Here is a 13,326-nt window from a genome sequence, read left to right as displayed (position 1 = left end):
ACCCCCACCCCCCCCCNCCCCCCCCACCCCCCCCAAATAAAGGGCATTGCTTGGGTGTCCTTGTCGGTCCTTGGTACAGGAGTGAGGGATATTGAACGTTGAAAGGGCGTTTACAATTAGGCCATGTCTCAATAGCCAGATTTGCACTGCGTGCACTGCAATCTGCACCAATCTGCACCGCGTGCACCGATTGATTGTACCGACCGCGTGCACCAATCTGCACCGACTGCACCAATCTATACCGCGTGTACTAACCTGCACCGACTACACCGATTGCACCAATCTACACCAGTCTGCACCGCGTTCACCGCGTGCACCAGTCTGAATCTGCACCAGTTTACACCGCGTGCCCCGCGTGCACTGCAATCTACACCAATCTACACCAATCTACACTGCGTGCCCCAACCTGCACCATCTGCACCATCTGCACCATCTGCACCGACTGCACCAATCTATACCGCGTGTACTAACCTACACTGACTGCACCGATTGCACAGTCTACACTGCGTGCCCCAACCTGCACCAACCCACACCGTCTACACCGACTGCACCATCTGCACCGACTGCACCAAATCTACACCATCTGCACGGCGATACCTTTAATCAACACGGCGATACTTTCAATCAACCACGCACTTTAACGCCTTCAATCTGCGCCGCGATACTTTAATTTGCACGGAAATTCAATGCCTTTTCAATTAAGCGGGCGCCTTATCCCCGGGCGCCCGCGCGACCCTTGACAGCGCCGGCCGGCCCGCCCGCCTTTTTTCGGTTCCTCGCACCCACCGGCCGGCCGGCCCCAAGTGTTGAACCCAACAGGACCAGCCCGTAGCTTGAGCAGACCGAGGCCCGAGCAAAAAGCCTACCACGCCTTTGCAAAGGGCCAGGCGCACGCTTACTCCGCTGCACCCCTAAACCACCAGAACGATCGCCCCGGTCATTGGGACTCTTTGGCAAACCGGACCACGGGCACCGTTTTACGCTTGAACTTGATCACTACATCATACTGTGCCGTGATGCCAGCCCGGACCAAACACCGAGCACTCTCCGGATACACCTTGTCGCCAAAGGTACCCGGAGGTGGGACTACCAGTTTGCAGAGTATTGTCAAGACCTCCTCAGCCTGAGATGTCGAAAGCTCCAACCAGCTGCCGCACATCATGGGTGCAGAACGAGAGATCTCGAAACAACAACGAGCTGTCAGATCGGGCGCTAGCGAGCGCAACATCCCCCGGATCTCAGGGTCCCCTGCATCGACCATGGCGACGAATTTCAGGATCGGGTCGGATCCTGGGGGGGCCATATGCTGCGCCCACACAGCCGCCGTCATTTGCTTCAGACAGGGAGTCTCCGGCCCACACCTACCTGGTGCGTAGTACATGAGCCTCGCGTTGTTCCTATCGAAAGACTGGACCCAGATCCAGCCCTGGGCCCAGTCGACCCACCCGCGCATGCAGGAGAATGGTGAATCCCTCCTTTTGACCTCGAACCGCAGCGTGGTCTCCTGGTCTGGAGAAACTCCAGCCTTGACCGTGAACTCTTTGAGATCTTGGTCGAGTGTACACAGTGGGACTGAGCGTGTACGGAACCGGATCTCGATCGGGCAGGCCCCCCCTGCCAATTCCCATCGGGCCACTCCGTCTGGAGGGCCGAGAGGAGGCGAAGGCCTCTGAGTGAGCAAAGTTCTCCTCTGCGGAACATCCATCTTTCTTCAACTCCCAGGCAGCTTTGATCTTTACCGTATTGGTCGTGTTCGTGGTGTCTGGAAGTCTTGTGCGTTGTGTGCTGAGGGTTCTCAAGCTGCGTCGGAGGTAGAGGTGGGGATACGGAAATATATAGTACGAAGAAAGAGAGATACAAGTTGTTATGCTCCGAAGAACAAAGATCACCCAAGTACAAACCTTTGAGGTTCACAAAAGGCTGCTGAAAGGGCGCCTCCTTTTCCTGATGGTCGTTACGCCTTTATTTGACCTCATCCCTTACATGTATGTAGTTTGATCGAGGGCATCTTACAAGGTTCACGTGACTGTATTTTCAAAGCGCAGTTGCTGACACCCACGTGTTTTGGCGTTAGCCACGAGCGGAGTCCCACAGTACAGGTTCCATCCGACGCGTTTGGCGTGGAGGGGTAATCGAACCAGGGCGAAAAGTTTGTCTCTAGCTCACCAGGGCTAAAAGTTTGTCTCTACCTCACCAGGGCCAAAAGTTTGTCTCTAGCTCACCCATCGGCCTTGCAGAAGGGTCAAGTTGAGATGTTTGACAAAAAGTGCAGTATAGAGTCAACAAGACCAGCCGCCACACAGCCCTGAAAGACTTGTCAGCGCAGATATGGCGTCTCAATGCCAGGTATGAACACATCACCAAGCACCTACTTGATGGGGGATTAGAATTTGTTGCTACTCGAACCCTCATGGAGGCGCCCACACAAGTTCCCTATTGTGCCGGGGCACCTCCGATTTAACCGCCCCGGAGGCCATGCCACCACCCTCTATTTACCCCGATATTGAGCTATAGCATCCATCAGTTAATTACCTGTTCCGCCTCCCGGCCCCCAAGACTCCGACCCGCCGGCGAAAGCCCGAGCACTGCTACATCAAGAGGTCACTACAACCTGCCGCCAAGTGAGGCTTGCGCCATGTCACCCGCCCTCGCAATATAAAATAAACAAGTCATGTCTGCTCCCATCCCGCTTCCCCATTGCCCGCCGACGAATGGCGTTCCCCGATGCGATGGCACGGGTTCTTTCCCCACGGGGAATGTCCATGTGGAATACTATCCTATATAGACCCTATTCCCCGAGTCTCTTGCACTCTCCGCCACGTCCCTGTCACGTTCCACGCCGTCCTGAACAGAGCGCCCCGTAGTCCACGTCCAAACAGCTCCCAGCAGCCAACAACCCAGCAGCCAACAACCCAGCAAACCATGAGGCTCAGCATCCTCGCCTCCCTGGCCGCCGTGGCGCCCCTGGCCGCGTGCCACGGCGCCGTGACCAGCTACGAGATCGGCGGGGTCAAGTACCCGGGCTACGAGGGCTTCTCGCCCAACTCGTCGCCCAAGACGATCCAGTTCCAGTGGCCCAACTACGACCCCGTCATGAACCCGGCCGACGCCAAGATGCGGTGCAACGGCGGCACGCGCGCGGACCTGGTGGCGCCCGTCAAGGCCGGGACAAACATCACGGCCTTTTGGAAGCAGTGGACGCACGCCCAGGGGCCCGTCACCGTGTGGCTGTACAGGTGCGAGGGCGCGCACGGGTCCTCGGCCTGCCGCGGCGATGGCAAGGGCTGGTTCAAGATCGACGAGATGGGCATGTGGGGCGGCAAGCTCAACTCGGAGAACTGGGGGACGGCCATCGTGCTCAAGACGGGCAAGTGGAGCTCCAAGATCCCGGCCGGCATCAAGCCGGGCAACTACCTGATCCGCCACGAGCTGCTGGCGCTGCACCAGTCCAACACGCCGCAGTTCTACCCCGAGTGCGCCCAGATCGAGATCCAGGGCGCGGGGACGGCGCTGCCGCCCGACACGCACAAGTTCTCCATCCCGACGTACGCGCCCATGAGCGACCCAGGAGTGCGGGTAAGTGTGTCCAGGTGGTGTCCTCCCCCTTCCTCGTTGGGTGTCGAGGAGACCCCTTCTTCGTGGGCATCGAGGAGACATGTTTGCTGACACGGGGCTGCTGGGGTCTCAGATCGACATTTACAGCTCCAAGGCGACCGAGTACAAGGTTCCTGGAGGACCCGTTTGGACCGGCTTCAAATGAGTCGAGATGGAAGAAATGCTAGGGTATCTACCGGTGCTGCTGGAGTGAAGAACTAGCTAGAATGACAGAACCACCAGAACTGCGGGGTTGTGGCGACTGAGGCCTGGAGTGAAGTGTTCCAATCTTTCCCCTGGAGTAAAGTGTTCCAATCTTTCCCCAGATGGCTTTCCACGGCGGGAGCAACAGATGACAAGGCACACGATCCTTGTTACCTGCCCTCTTTTCATGTAAAGTGTTTGCTATTCTGGCAGCATCGTAACAGCCCGCCCGTGCTTGCTTGCACTTGGCGGGGCACGTATTGGCTGTGGCCTGCCGCCTTTCGCGGGGGTTGGGGCAGCGTCGCATCAGCGTCCACCCACCTACCACAACGCCATCGCCCCAAAAGCCGCAGCCGCCAACCAGCAGGGGTCCACATGGCCTGCATCGATGATCTACATGATGGCGGCTTCCCACTGCTGGGACCCTCGTATTGGGAAGCGTGGCCCCTGGAGATGCCGTGTTTGCTGCAGGGGGTGTGCCAGTAAAGATCCGGCAAAAAAAACGCGCTTCCTTCCTAGGTTACACTGGACAGGACACGGCAGGCACAACGAGCACGACAAGACGCGGCCACGGCCGAAAGGGAGAAGATGGTTCGGTAGGTGATCATGGGTCCTCCTGCCTTATCGACGGGGAGAGCGCCTACCACCTTACTTCAGTCAATACCTCTACCCATCCCCCTCGTTTTTTTTTTTATTGCTCCCAGACTCTCCCCGTTTCCTTGTTTGCTTTTCACTCTCAGTCTGACACTATCCACCCACCCTTTGCTCGGTTCTTTTTTCGACCATATCCTCACCTGCTCTGTCCTCGTCTTGGGAGCGGGTTCTAATCTCATCCGCGCTTCGTCTTTGGACCAGAGTCGCTCGTTTTGCTCGCCTACGATATCCAGACATTTCACGACACTCGTCATTCTCGTCTCAACCCCTACACATCCTCAGAATGAAGCTCACCAGCGTCATCACAGCCGCCCTGGCCGCTGCCGGGGCGAGCGCCAATATGCTCAAGGGCTACTCGCAGCACCGGCCCGAGAAGCACCAGGTGGCCCGGACGGCGAGGATGCTACAGCAGCTCACCAACGACCACCGCGCACTCAAGAACTTCAAGTTTGCTGCCCCTGCCACGGCCGAGCGCGCCGAGCGGCAGTCGGTCGTTGGCGGAGCGACAGTCTCGGCCTCCAAGATCGCGTCGGTCACGGGCACGTTCCGGGTCCCCGAGGCGCGGCAGCCGACGCGGGGCCCGACGCGCAACAACCCAATCACGTACGGCGCCTCCTTCTGGGTCGGCATCGACGGCATTGGGTCCTGCACGGCGGCCACGCTGCGCGCCGGCGTCGACGTCTTCTGGGACCCCGAGGGCACTTCGTACAACGCCTGGTACCAGTTCGCCGACAGCCGGTCCGTCGACTTTGCGAGCCCGCTCAACGCCGGGCCGGGCGACGCGGTGCGCGTGACGGCCAATGCCGGCGGCAGCAGCAGCAGCACCAACGGCACGGTCAGCGTCACGTTCGAGAACCTGTCGACCGGCCTGCAGTCGACGCAGACGCTCGACGACGCCGCCGCCGCGGGCAAGCTGTGCCGCGGCCAGGCCTCGTGGCTGGTCGAGGACTTTGTGCTGGAGCAGTCCGTCGGGATGCCGGTGCCGCTCGCCGACTTTGACAACGTCGTCTTCTCCGACATGGCGGTCACGGCAGCGGGTGTGACGGGAGGCGCCACGCCGTCCAAGGTCGACATCAACACGGCCGTCGTCATCGACATGGAGCTGGAGAGGCAGGGCGGCAAGCTCACGGACTGCGTGCTGACCGGCGCCGAGGTGGTCTGCAGGAGGATTTACGGGACCGCCTAGTGGAACGCCGAACTCTTGCAGAAGGCTGCCCGTCGCTACGGGCTCTCCGGTCAGGGCATCGGAGGAACCCCCGAGGAGTGCGAGTGTAATTTCTAATACAGGGCGAGAAGGGCGACGTTGATGCCATTGGCGACATGAAGGGCGCCGCTGATGCCACGGCGACCTGAAGGGCGTCGCTGATGCCACGGCGATCTGAAGGGCGTCGACTACAAGGTTTCCTGGACAAATAGTGTCACGATAGTGTTTGAGTGATTGACTCCCCCCGCCTACGCTTTGCATGCGCGTAATACGTATTACCCCATAGATACTCCCTCAAACGTCGGGTAATGGAAAACAAACATATTCGATTTCTCACATGGACTGATTCCAAAGTGCACACATTTAGAGCATTTTGAGTCACTTGTGGTTAGTAATGGGATGCAGCTGATTGGGAACGACTATAATAAGCCCTCCTGCTACGCTGCTTGATATTGCTGGCGTAGAGATAGATATCAGACAAATTGCCAGTTCCGAGACCATGCATCTTCCACCCAAGCACGTCGAGACCCATGTGCCGACCCTGCGGCAGCTCATCAGGGACAACCCCCTCGGGGTTCTGGTCACGGCACTGCCGTCACCGAACCACCCGACGATCCAGTGCACGCACATTCCATGGATCTTGGACGTGGCCGACGAAGCCGACGAAGCCGAGCTGGGCACTCTCCGCGGCCACCTGGCCCGCATGAACCCGCACAGCAAGGCCTTGGCGGAGGCCGCCTCACCAGACAGCAACAGCAACAGCAACAGCAGCAGCAACAGCAGCAGCAACAGCAGCAGCAACAGCAGCGACGGACGGCCGGCCAACGGCCCCATCGAGGCCGAGGTCAGCGTCCTGTTCACGGCCGCGGACCACGCCTACGTGCGGCCGCAGTTCTACGTGGCGACCAAGCCGACGACGGGCAAGGTGGTGCCGACGTGGAACTACGCGGCGGTGCAGGCGTACGGGCGCGCGCGCGTCTACTGCGACGGCGCGGACCCGGCGACGGCCGAGTTCCTGCGGCGCCAGCTCGGCGACCTGTCGCGGCACGCCGAGGGCCACGTCGCGGGCCACACGGGGGGGCCTGGGGACGGCGCGCGCGAGCCGTGGAAGGTCTCGGACGCGCCCGAGCGGTACGTCGAGCTGCTGAGCAAGAACATCATCGGCATAGAGATCAGGGTGGAGCGGCTCGAGGGCAAGTGGAAGATGAGCCAGGAGATGGGGGAGGAGGACAGGAAGGGCGTGGCGGCGGGGTTCGCGGCGCTGGGCACCGACAACGGGGCGGCCATGGCCAGGATGGTGGAGGAGAGGGCGGCGCTTGCGGCCAAGAAGAGGGGCGACTCTTGAACAGATACGAACAAAGGTTCAAGCCAAGCGCAGGGTTTGTGGATTGCACCGGTGCAAAGTACCTTTCAAACCAAGTTTTTACACATGAATTTGGGATAATGAATCGATCTAGACGAATGCAGATAAATGGGGAGAAGAACTCGAAACTCAAGCCTTGGTAGGCACCAGTTACCAAAGAACACATCAACGCGGTATAATCTTGCCCCACGCATCTCAAACTCCAACCACCCGCATTGACGTTCCCAACCTTCACCACCAAGGCGGCAGCAGCCCTCAGGAGCCGTCCTCCGGCGCCGCACCCTCGAGACGATGTCGCTTAAACGGCCTCGCGCCTCGCCGGAGCCGGCAGGCACAGACACGCGCGCCGTCGCAGCCTCAGTTGAGCTGCAGCCGACAAAGAAGCCACGACTCGACACGCCCTCGACACCCGCCGCCACCGCCGCCACCACCACGACGATCCCCGACGAGCAAGACCCCGACGAGCAAGACCGCATCTCGGCGCTCTCGGACGAGCTGTTGGTGCGCATCCTCGCCTCCCTCGCCGTCCCGCAGCTGCTCGACCTGTCGCTCGTGTCTCGTCGCTTCTGGCGCCTGGCCTGCGACTCGCAGCTGTGGAAGGCGCACTACTACTCGCGCTTCGTGCTCCCGCGCGCCCTGCGCATCCCCGGCTTCCGCGGCGCGAGGCCCGCACAGCAGCAGAGGCAAGATCATAAGCTGCACTATAGCGGCCGCAAGGCGCTGTGGGCCGACGGCAGGCGGGGTGGTATTGTAAGTGTGCCTCTGTAACTACCACCACCACCACGACGATCACTATCATCACCACGATCACTACCACTACCACTACCACTACCACTACCACTACCACTACCACTACCACTACCACTACCACTACCACTACCACTACCACTACCACTACCACTACCACTACCACTACCACTACCACTACCACTACCACTACCACTACCACTACCACTACCACTACCACTACCACTACCACTACCACTACCACTACCACCACCACTACCACTATCACCAGACTGACACGCAGCAGCATGAACAAGCACAGTGCATCCCCAAGCCGCTCGCGGCCGGCGAGGCAAAGCACGATGCAGCGGTCCCCAAGACGGTCGACTGGATGCGGCAATTCAGGACCCGGCACAACTGGTCCAAGGGCACATGCGCCGTCGAGGAGCTGAGGCTGGGCGACGGCAGCCCGGCGAGGAACAACGGCCAAGCGCACGCGGACGGCCGGCCCAGGATGCTGGTCAAGGTGGTCGAGGGCATCGCCGTGACGGCCGACGCCGAGTCGGGCCTGCGTGCGTGGGACCTCCGGACGCGCGAGATCATGGCGCAGACGAGCCTGCGGCCCGCCGCCGCCGTTGCTACCCGCGACGCCCCGGACAGGATGCCTTCGTGCCTGGCCGTCGACGAGGACAGAGCTCCGGACAACCAGACGCTCCGGATTGCTCTGGGCTTCTGCGATGGCAGCTTCGGCGTCTGGTTGCTCGACATCGGGAGTGGCGGCAAGGAGAGCGTGCTGTCGCCGCAGTACAGGCACGAGCCCTCGCCTAGCGGCCGGCTTGCCGGCATGGCCTACTCGCATCCGTTCCTGCTGACGGCGACCGACTCGGTGCACATTTCTCTCTATACGTTTGACGGCCACAGCGCAGACGTCTCGAACGCGCAAGCAGGCGGCGGCGGCAACAAGTGGCCGCCGCCCTACCTGCTGACGTCGCTCGAGTCCGTCACGTCGGAGCCGCCGCTGGCCCTGTCCGTCCGCAGGGCCGGTGCGTCGACGACCATCGCGTCCATCGCCTACACCTTTGTCACGCGGCAAGGATGGTCCATCGGGGTCCAAGACCTCCACGTCAAGACGGCCGCCCCGACGGCGGACACGCCCCGCCCGCTGCCCGAAGTCGGCTCGACGCGGCTGGCGCACACTGAGCCCGTGTCGACGGGGAGAGCACGTCATCGTACGCCACGGCGGCGGCAGCGGCAACGGCAGGACAGGACACCACGTGTTGCCTCATCGTCCGACGAGGATGCTGACGATGCCGACGACGACCCCGATGAAGACGACGACGACGACGACGACGACTACGAGGTCGGGCCCACGGCGCTCTGCTACACACACCCGTACCTCCTCGCCACGCTGCCCGACAACACGCTGGTGCTGCACCTGTGCACGTCGTCGGCGGCGTCGCTGGCCGTGTCGCGCGGCATCCGGCTGTGGGGCCACACGAGCGGCATCTCGGACGCCGAGATCACGTCGCGCGGCCGCGCCGTCAGCGTCAGCGCCCGCGGCGACGAGATGCGCGTCTGGGAGCTCGAGGGGGGCGGTTGCGGTGGCGCTGGCGGCCGCGGCCACAAGAGGACGCGCGACGGGGGCGCCGCCGTCGAAGCCGCCCACGGCCTCAGCGTCGAGGTGCGTGCCGCCAGGAGTCCGTCGGGCGAGGCCGCGGAGCCGGCGGCGTGGGAGGACCGGCGGAACTGGGTCGGGTTCGACGACGAGATGGTGATTGTGCTCAAGGAGCGGGCGGACGGCGGGGACAGCCTCATGGTTTATGACTTTACGTGAGGGGAGAGCGGTTTTAGGATCTATTCACAGCCTAGCAGGATTTCACGCGAGGCGGGCGGGTTTCTGATCTATCATTTCTTGTCTATCATTTCTTATCTATACCCGGCCTGGCCAGCCTTTGCCCAGAGGATGGGCAGGGCTATTCTCTCATCTATTATATATACCCAACCCAGCTACCTCTTTTTCTGGCTACTATCAAATGACAACTGCTTTGTGCAGCATATTCATTCTCGCTAATGAACACGGCGAGATCCTGCACACCCAAGGCGAATTTGCGTTCTACACGGCCCTAAAATATGCTTTGGGAGCGGAGGGCGCCGTCGTCGAGGCCTTCAAAAACCAAGTCGACGAGGTCCACATGGATCTCCTGGACCAAGTGTGCCTGGTCCCGCTCAACCTTACCGGTCCGGGCCCTTACCGGCATCATCGACAAACTCGTCGAGGCCCGCCGTCAGCATATAATTCGAAACCTGATGACGAGAGAATCAAAGAGCCTCCTTGTCTATTTTATCGACAACTTCCGGTGGAGCGCGTATGACAAGTGGGAGATGCATCCAAGGCGGTTGGACGGCCGCCAACAACGACCGGGTGGTTGGCCGTTTAACCAGGCACGGCCAGAGGCGGTCCGCCAGTTGGGTTGCCCGTGGAGGGCGCAGGGCAATCCCCTCATAATAATACCTGTGGGAAGTAGGGCCGGCCTAGAGGGCCGCATAAGGAGGAGAGGAAAAGGCTTGATTGTGGGTGGCGCTCGTGCCTGGATCTGCACTAAAGTCAGCGTTGTCGAACGTTGAGTGAAGGCATCCACACTCGCTCCATTGCTTCGCTTCCGCAGCACCATCAACTCGCTTCGGCAACAACATGGCCAGTTTCAGAAACGCAAACTTATCGGTCCTGAAACACGGAATTGTTCTGGAAAGAAACAAAACATCCAGCCGTTCGGCCGCCGCATTGTCGATCCAAAAAAGACGACGCAAAAACGATGCACGACATACTTGCATGCCCGGAACCCGTCCCCGGGCTGCACGCCAAGCGGCAAGGACGCGCCCTTTCCATTTTAGCCGGCTTGGGAGGCTAGAATGAAGAGGAGAGACCATGGCTGGCAACTTTCCGCGCAGTTGCGCGGCGTCGTAGAAAGATCACCATCGCATCTGCGCGGCGGCGCCATGTCCGGGGTGGTGGTGGTGGTGGTGGTGGGCTGCCACACACACACACGCACACACACACAACTCACAAAACTCGCGCACATGCGCGCCCACGCACACGCGCGCGCAACACCGCAACACGCGGGGAGCCCGGCCAAGCCGCACGCAACACACCGCGCACCTGCGCGGGCTGCGCCGTGGCGATGATGCGCGGCGACGCAGCTGCGACGGTGTAACGTCAAGGCGTTTGCTCCGCTGAAGCAAGTGCATCACACTACAGTGAGCCTCTTCAAACCTTGGGTTTTGACATGCATCCCACAATTGCATTTTGCGGCAATGCGTATTTTCAAATTCCGATGCCGTTCCTTCCCCTTGAGGCTCTCCCATATCGTCCGCTTATTGATTTTCTCCTTCTTCTCCCTTTTGTCTTAGCGCGCGCGCCATCAAGCCACCCACACCAACCCAACCCCGGGGCTAATGCAACGGAAGCGCAGACGGGGAGGGGATCCACGAACATGGCGCTGTAGGGCTGAACGGCGGGCGGGCGGGCGGGCGGGAGAGGGACATGCGGACCTAGGGGCAAGCAAGGGTCCGATCCATTTGGGTGACACGCGCGACGGATCGTGTCCACAGCGGAGACGGCGTCGAGGAGGGAGGTTGAGTCGGGCCAGCAAGTCCCAGCTGGGTGGGCAAGTTGTTGTAAAGACGTCGTCGGTCAGTAAACAAAAAGCATGTGAAAACACGCTCAGGCAAGCAACCACAAACCCGCCGAGACGAGCAGACTGCAACAACAGACGGACAGGCTCGAGTTTCGTCCATACAGGCCTGGCACACGCGCACACATCGGTAGAGGCTGGCTTTGCTTTCCTTTGGTCCGCAACAAGGTTCGATTCGCCAGACTGCAATGACAGGCTTTACCTCTTTGCATAGTCTGTCTGGCCCCAAGGCGCTCACTCTTGTTTATCCGTCGTAAGAATGTGCTGGGGCCAGCAGTGCCGCTCCTAGTGAGCGGCACAACCTATGTACACTGGGTTGCTAAAACCAGCTATTTCAAGTCCCTGCTGCTCCCCATATTCCAATCTCGCTCCTACCAGGGACAGCAGGAAGGTGGCTTGAACAACCAAGGCAGGAGACCAAAGCAGAAAAAAAAAGTCTGGCTTGAGGGCAAGCTCCGAGAAGAGAAACCACCCCGTATGCCAACAGCCAGACGGTACTGTATGTGTGGCCCGGTCTTGGCCCACCAAGTGGCATCATCAGCCCAGAGAGCAAAAGACGAAAATGCAAATTCCCGCCTTTCAGGAAACCGGAGCCGATCACCTAGAGGGCGACGGCTGTACAAAGCCCAATTCTGAGCCAAGCCATAAACAAAAGGAAAAAAAAGCCCCAAAGAAGACAAAGGATTATAAAAGGTGTGTAGATGCTAGTGGAGTGGAGTGACACGTAAACGGGCGAAACTGGGATGGTGGGATGACGCGCGTGTTGTTGTTTTGTTTGTTTATTCGTTTCGTAGTCGTGCGCAGCTCCGGGTATCATTGTTGGTCTGAGATAAACCCCCCTTTGATGCTTTGGTGTGATGTGATGATGATGTTGATGATGGTGATATGTGCTGGAAGACGAGGGGAAAAGAAACGTGCAGGGGAAGAGCAGCGAGCCAAAAGAAAATGGAAACCCGAAAACGCAACCAACCAAACAATCTCTGCTGGGGCCAGTCCCAAGCTCTGTTAAAGGGGAGAGACAGAAACCCAAACCAGGACAAAGGAAAACCGCCGGAGCGACCAAGCAAAGTTGGTGAAGGGATGACCATGATGGTGTATCCAGGGGGTATGATGTCCGTCCAAAATCACGAAGAAAGAAATGCCCATCCGTCCAAACCGATGCCAGTAAACCAATAACCGACCAATGCAAACCATCCGGAGAGTAGCGGAAAAACAACATAACTAGACAAGCCCGGAGGGACATGGCAAAAAGATGGAAATAATCCGAGGCGCTCATAAAAGGGGTAGTAGATAGGTGTGCTGATATGTCAAGTCGTAAACATGTCGTCGAGGTCGAGTCGAGTGGTGGGTGGGAAGTAAAAGGGTAAGAAATCAAAGTAGTAAGGAAGCAAAAGACGACCGAGGGAAGCAATGACGGCCCCCAAAAACAGACTTTCAGATGTAGGGCTTCATCCACTCCACATCGAGCCAGCGGACGCGCTCGTAGGCGGTCCAGAGCTTGGACGCCTTGTTGACGTCGATCTTGCAGGCCTGCTGCGCGTCCGTCTTGCGGAACTCCTTGCCGATGCGGGCGCACTCGAGGCGGCGCATGAAGATGCGGCGCTTGCTCGTCAGGTACGTGGCGCAGTCGAGCCGCAGGCCCGCGGCGAGCAGCCGCTCGTCCGGGTGAAGCCGGTGCGCGTGCGGGTCGTTTGTCAGGTCGAGCGCGTTGCCCTTCCAGTCCACCTTGAGGCAGTTGGGCCGGTTCGCGGGCAGCGAGCCCAGCGGCGGGCAGAAGTCGGGCAGCATCTCAAAGGCCTTGTCCTCCCGGTTCGGGCCCACGGGCTTGCCGCCGCCGCCGCCAGCCGCCGTGGTGCCGGCGCCGGCGGCTCCGGGGCCTCGTGCGCCGC

At 60.0% G+C, this 13,326-nt stretch overlaps 7 protein-coding genes across 8 annotated transcripts in view; 5 read left to right on the top strand and 2 right to left on the bottom strand.

Moving 5' to 3' along the window:
• Nucleotides 1-937: 937 nt before the first annotated feature.
• Nucleotides 938-1,705, bottom strand: GGTG_04850 (hypothetical protein; the record flags this gene model as incomplete). The annotated part of the gene is made up of 1 exon (XM_009222648.1): nt 938-1,705. One exon carries the CDS (start codon nt 1,703-1,705, stop codon nt 938-940), a length of 768 nt encoding a protein of 255 aa, XP_009220912.1.
• A 416-nt stretch (nt 1,706-2,121) lies between these two features.
• Nucleotides 2,122-3,917, top strand: GGTG_04849 (hypothetical protein). The gene is made up of 2 exons (XM_009222647.1): nt 2,122-3,576; nt 3,689-3,917. Exons 1-2 carry the CDS (start codon nt 2,725-2,727, stop codon nt 3,758-3,760), a joined length of 924 nt encoding a protein of 307 aa, XP_009220911.1. The 5' UTR covers nt 2,122-2,724; the 3' UTR covers nt 3,761-3,917.
• An 818-nt stretch (nt 3,918-4,735) lies between these two features.
• Nucleotides 4,736-5,638, top strand: GGTG_04848 (aspergillopepsin-2; the record flags this gene model as incomplete). The annotated part of the gene is made up of 1 exon (XM_009222646.1): nt 4,736-5,638. One exon carries the CDS (start codon nt 4,736-4,738, stop codon nt 5,636-5,638), a length of 903 nt encoding a protein of 300 aa, XP_009220910.1.
• A 517-nt stretch (nt 5,639-6,155) lies between these two features.
• Nucleotides 6,156-7,001, top strand: GGTG_04847 (hypothetical protein; the record flags this gene model as incomplete). Its single annotated transcript, XM_009222645.1, has 1 exon — nt 6,156-7,001. The coding sequence occupies one exon, from the start codon at nt 6,156-6,158 to the stop codon at nt 6,999-7,001; it is 846 nt and encodes a 281-aa protein (XP_009220909.1).
• A 309-nt stretch (nt 7,002-7,310) lies between these two features.
• Nucleotides 7,311-9,579, top strand: GGTG_04846 (F-box domain-containing protein; the record flags this gene model as incomplete). The annotated part of the gene is made up of 2 exons (XM_009222644.1): nt 7,311-7,769; nt 8,038-9,579. The coding sequence occupies 2 exons, from the start codon at nt 7,311-7,313 to the stop codon at nt 9,577-9,579; spliced, it is 2,001 nt and encodes a 666-aa protein (XP_009220908.1).
• Nucleotides 9,580-9,875: 296 nt separating this feature from the next.
• GGTG_04845 lies at nt 9,876-11,259 on the top strand (the record flags this gene model as incomplete). 2 transcript variants are annotated; one of them, XM_009222643.1, is made up of 2 exons in its annotated part: nt 9,876-11,000; nt 11,154-11,259. In XM_009222643.1, one exon carries the CDS (start codon nt 9,876-9,878, stop codon nt 10,368-10,370), a length of 495 nt encoding a protein of 164 aa, XP_009220907.1. In that variant the 3' UTR covers nt 10,371-11,000; nt 11,154-11,259. The 2 variants fall into 2 exon arrangements, with proteins under 2 accessions (XP_009220907.1, XP_009220906.1); XM_009222642.1 differs by having other exon boundaries at nt 9,876-11,177.
• Nucleotides 11,260-12,871: 1,612 nt separating this feature from the next.
• GGTG_04844 (hypothetical protein) overlaps nt 12,872-13,326 on the bottom strand; it is a gene marked incomplete at both ends in the record, with an annotated part of 1,556 nt that continues 1,101 nt past the window's right edge. Inside the window, one exon of the mRNA XM_009222641.1 lies at nt 12,872-13,314. Within this exon, the coding sequence (XP_009220905.1) occupies nt 12,872-13,314 (443 nt within the window). The remainder of the gene's footprint in view (nt 13,315-13,326) is intronic.

This window comes from Gaeumannomyces tritici (genome assembly GCF_000145635.1).
Source record: "Gaeumannomyces tritici R3-111a-1 unplaced genomic scaffold supercont2.2, whole genome shotgun sequence".
Lineage (NCBI taxonomy): Eukaryota > Fungi > Ascomycota > Sordariomycetes > Magnaporthales > Magnaporthaceae > Gaeumannomyces > Gaeumannomyces tritici.
The sequence above is the reverse complement of the archived record's forward strand: the minus strand, read 5'-3'. Positions and strand labels throughout refer to the sequence as shown.

What these genes read in the sequence shown, in the direction of transcription:
- GGTG_04849 (XM_009222647.1), top strand. Translation starts at nt 2,725, where the DNA reads ATGCGATGGCACGGGTTCTTTCCCCACGGGGAATGTCCATGTGGAATA. An exon ending in TGAGCGACCCAGGAGTGCGG is followed by an intron (nt 3,577 to 3,688) that starts GTAAGTGTGTCC and finishes CTGGGGTCTCAG; the next exon opens with ATCGACATTTACAGCTCCAA.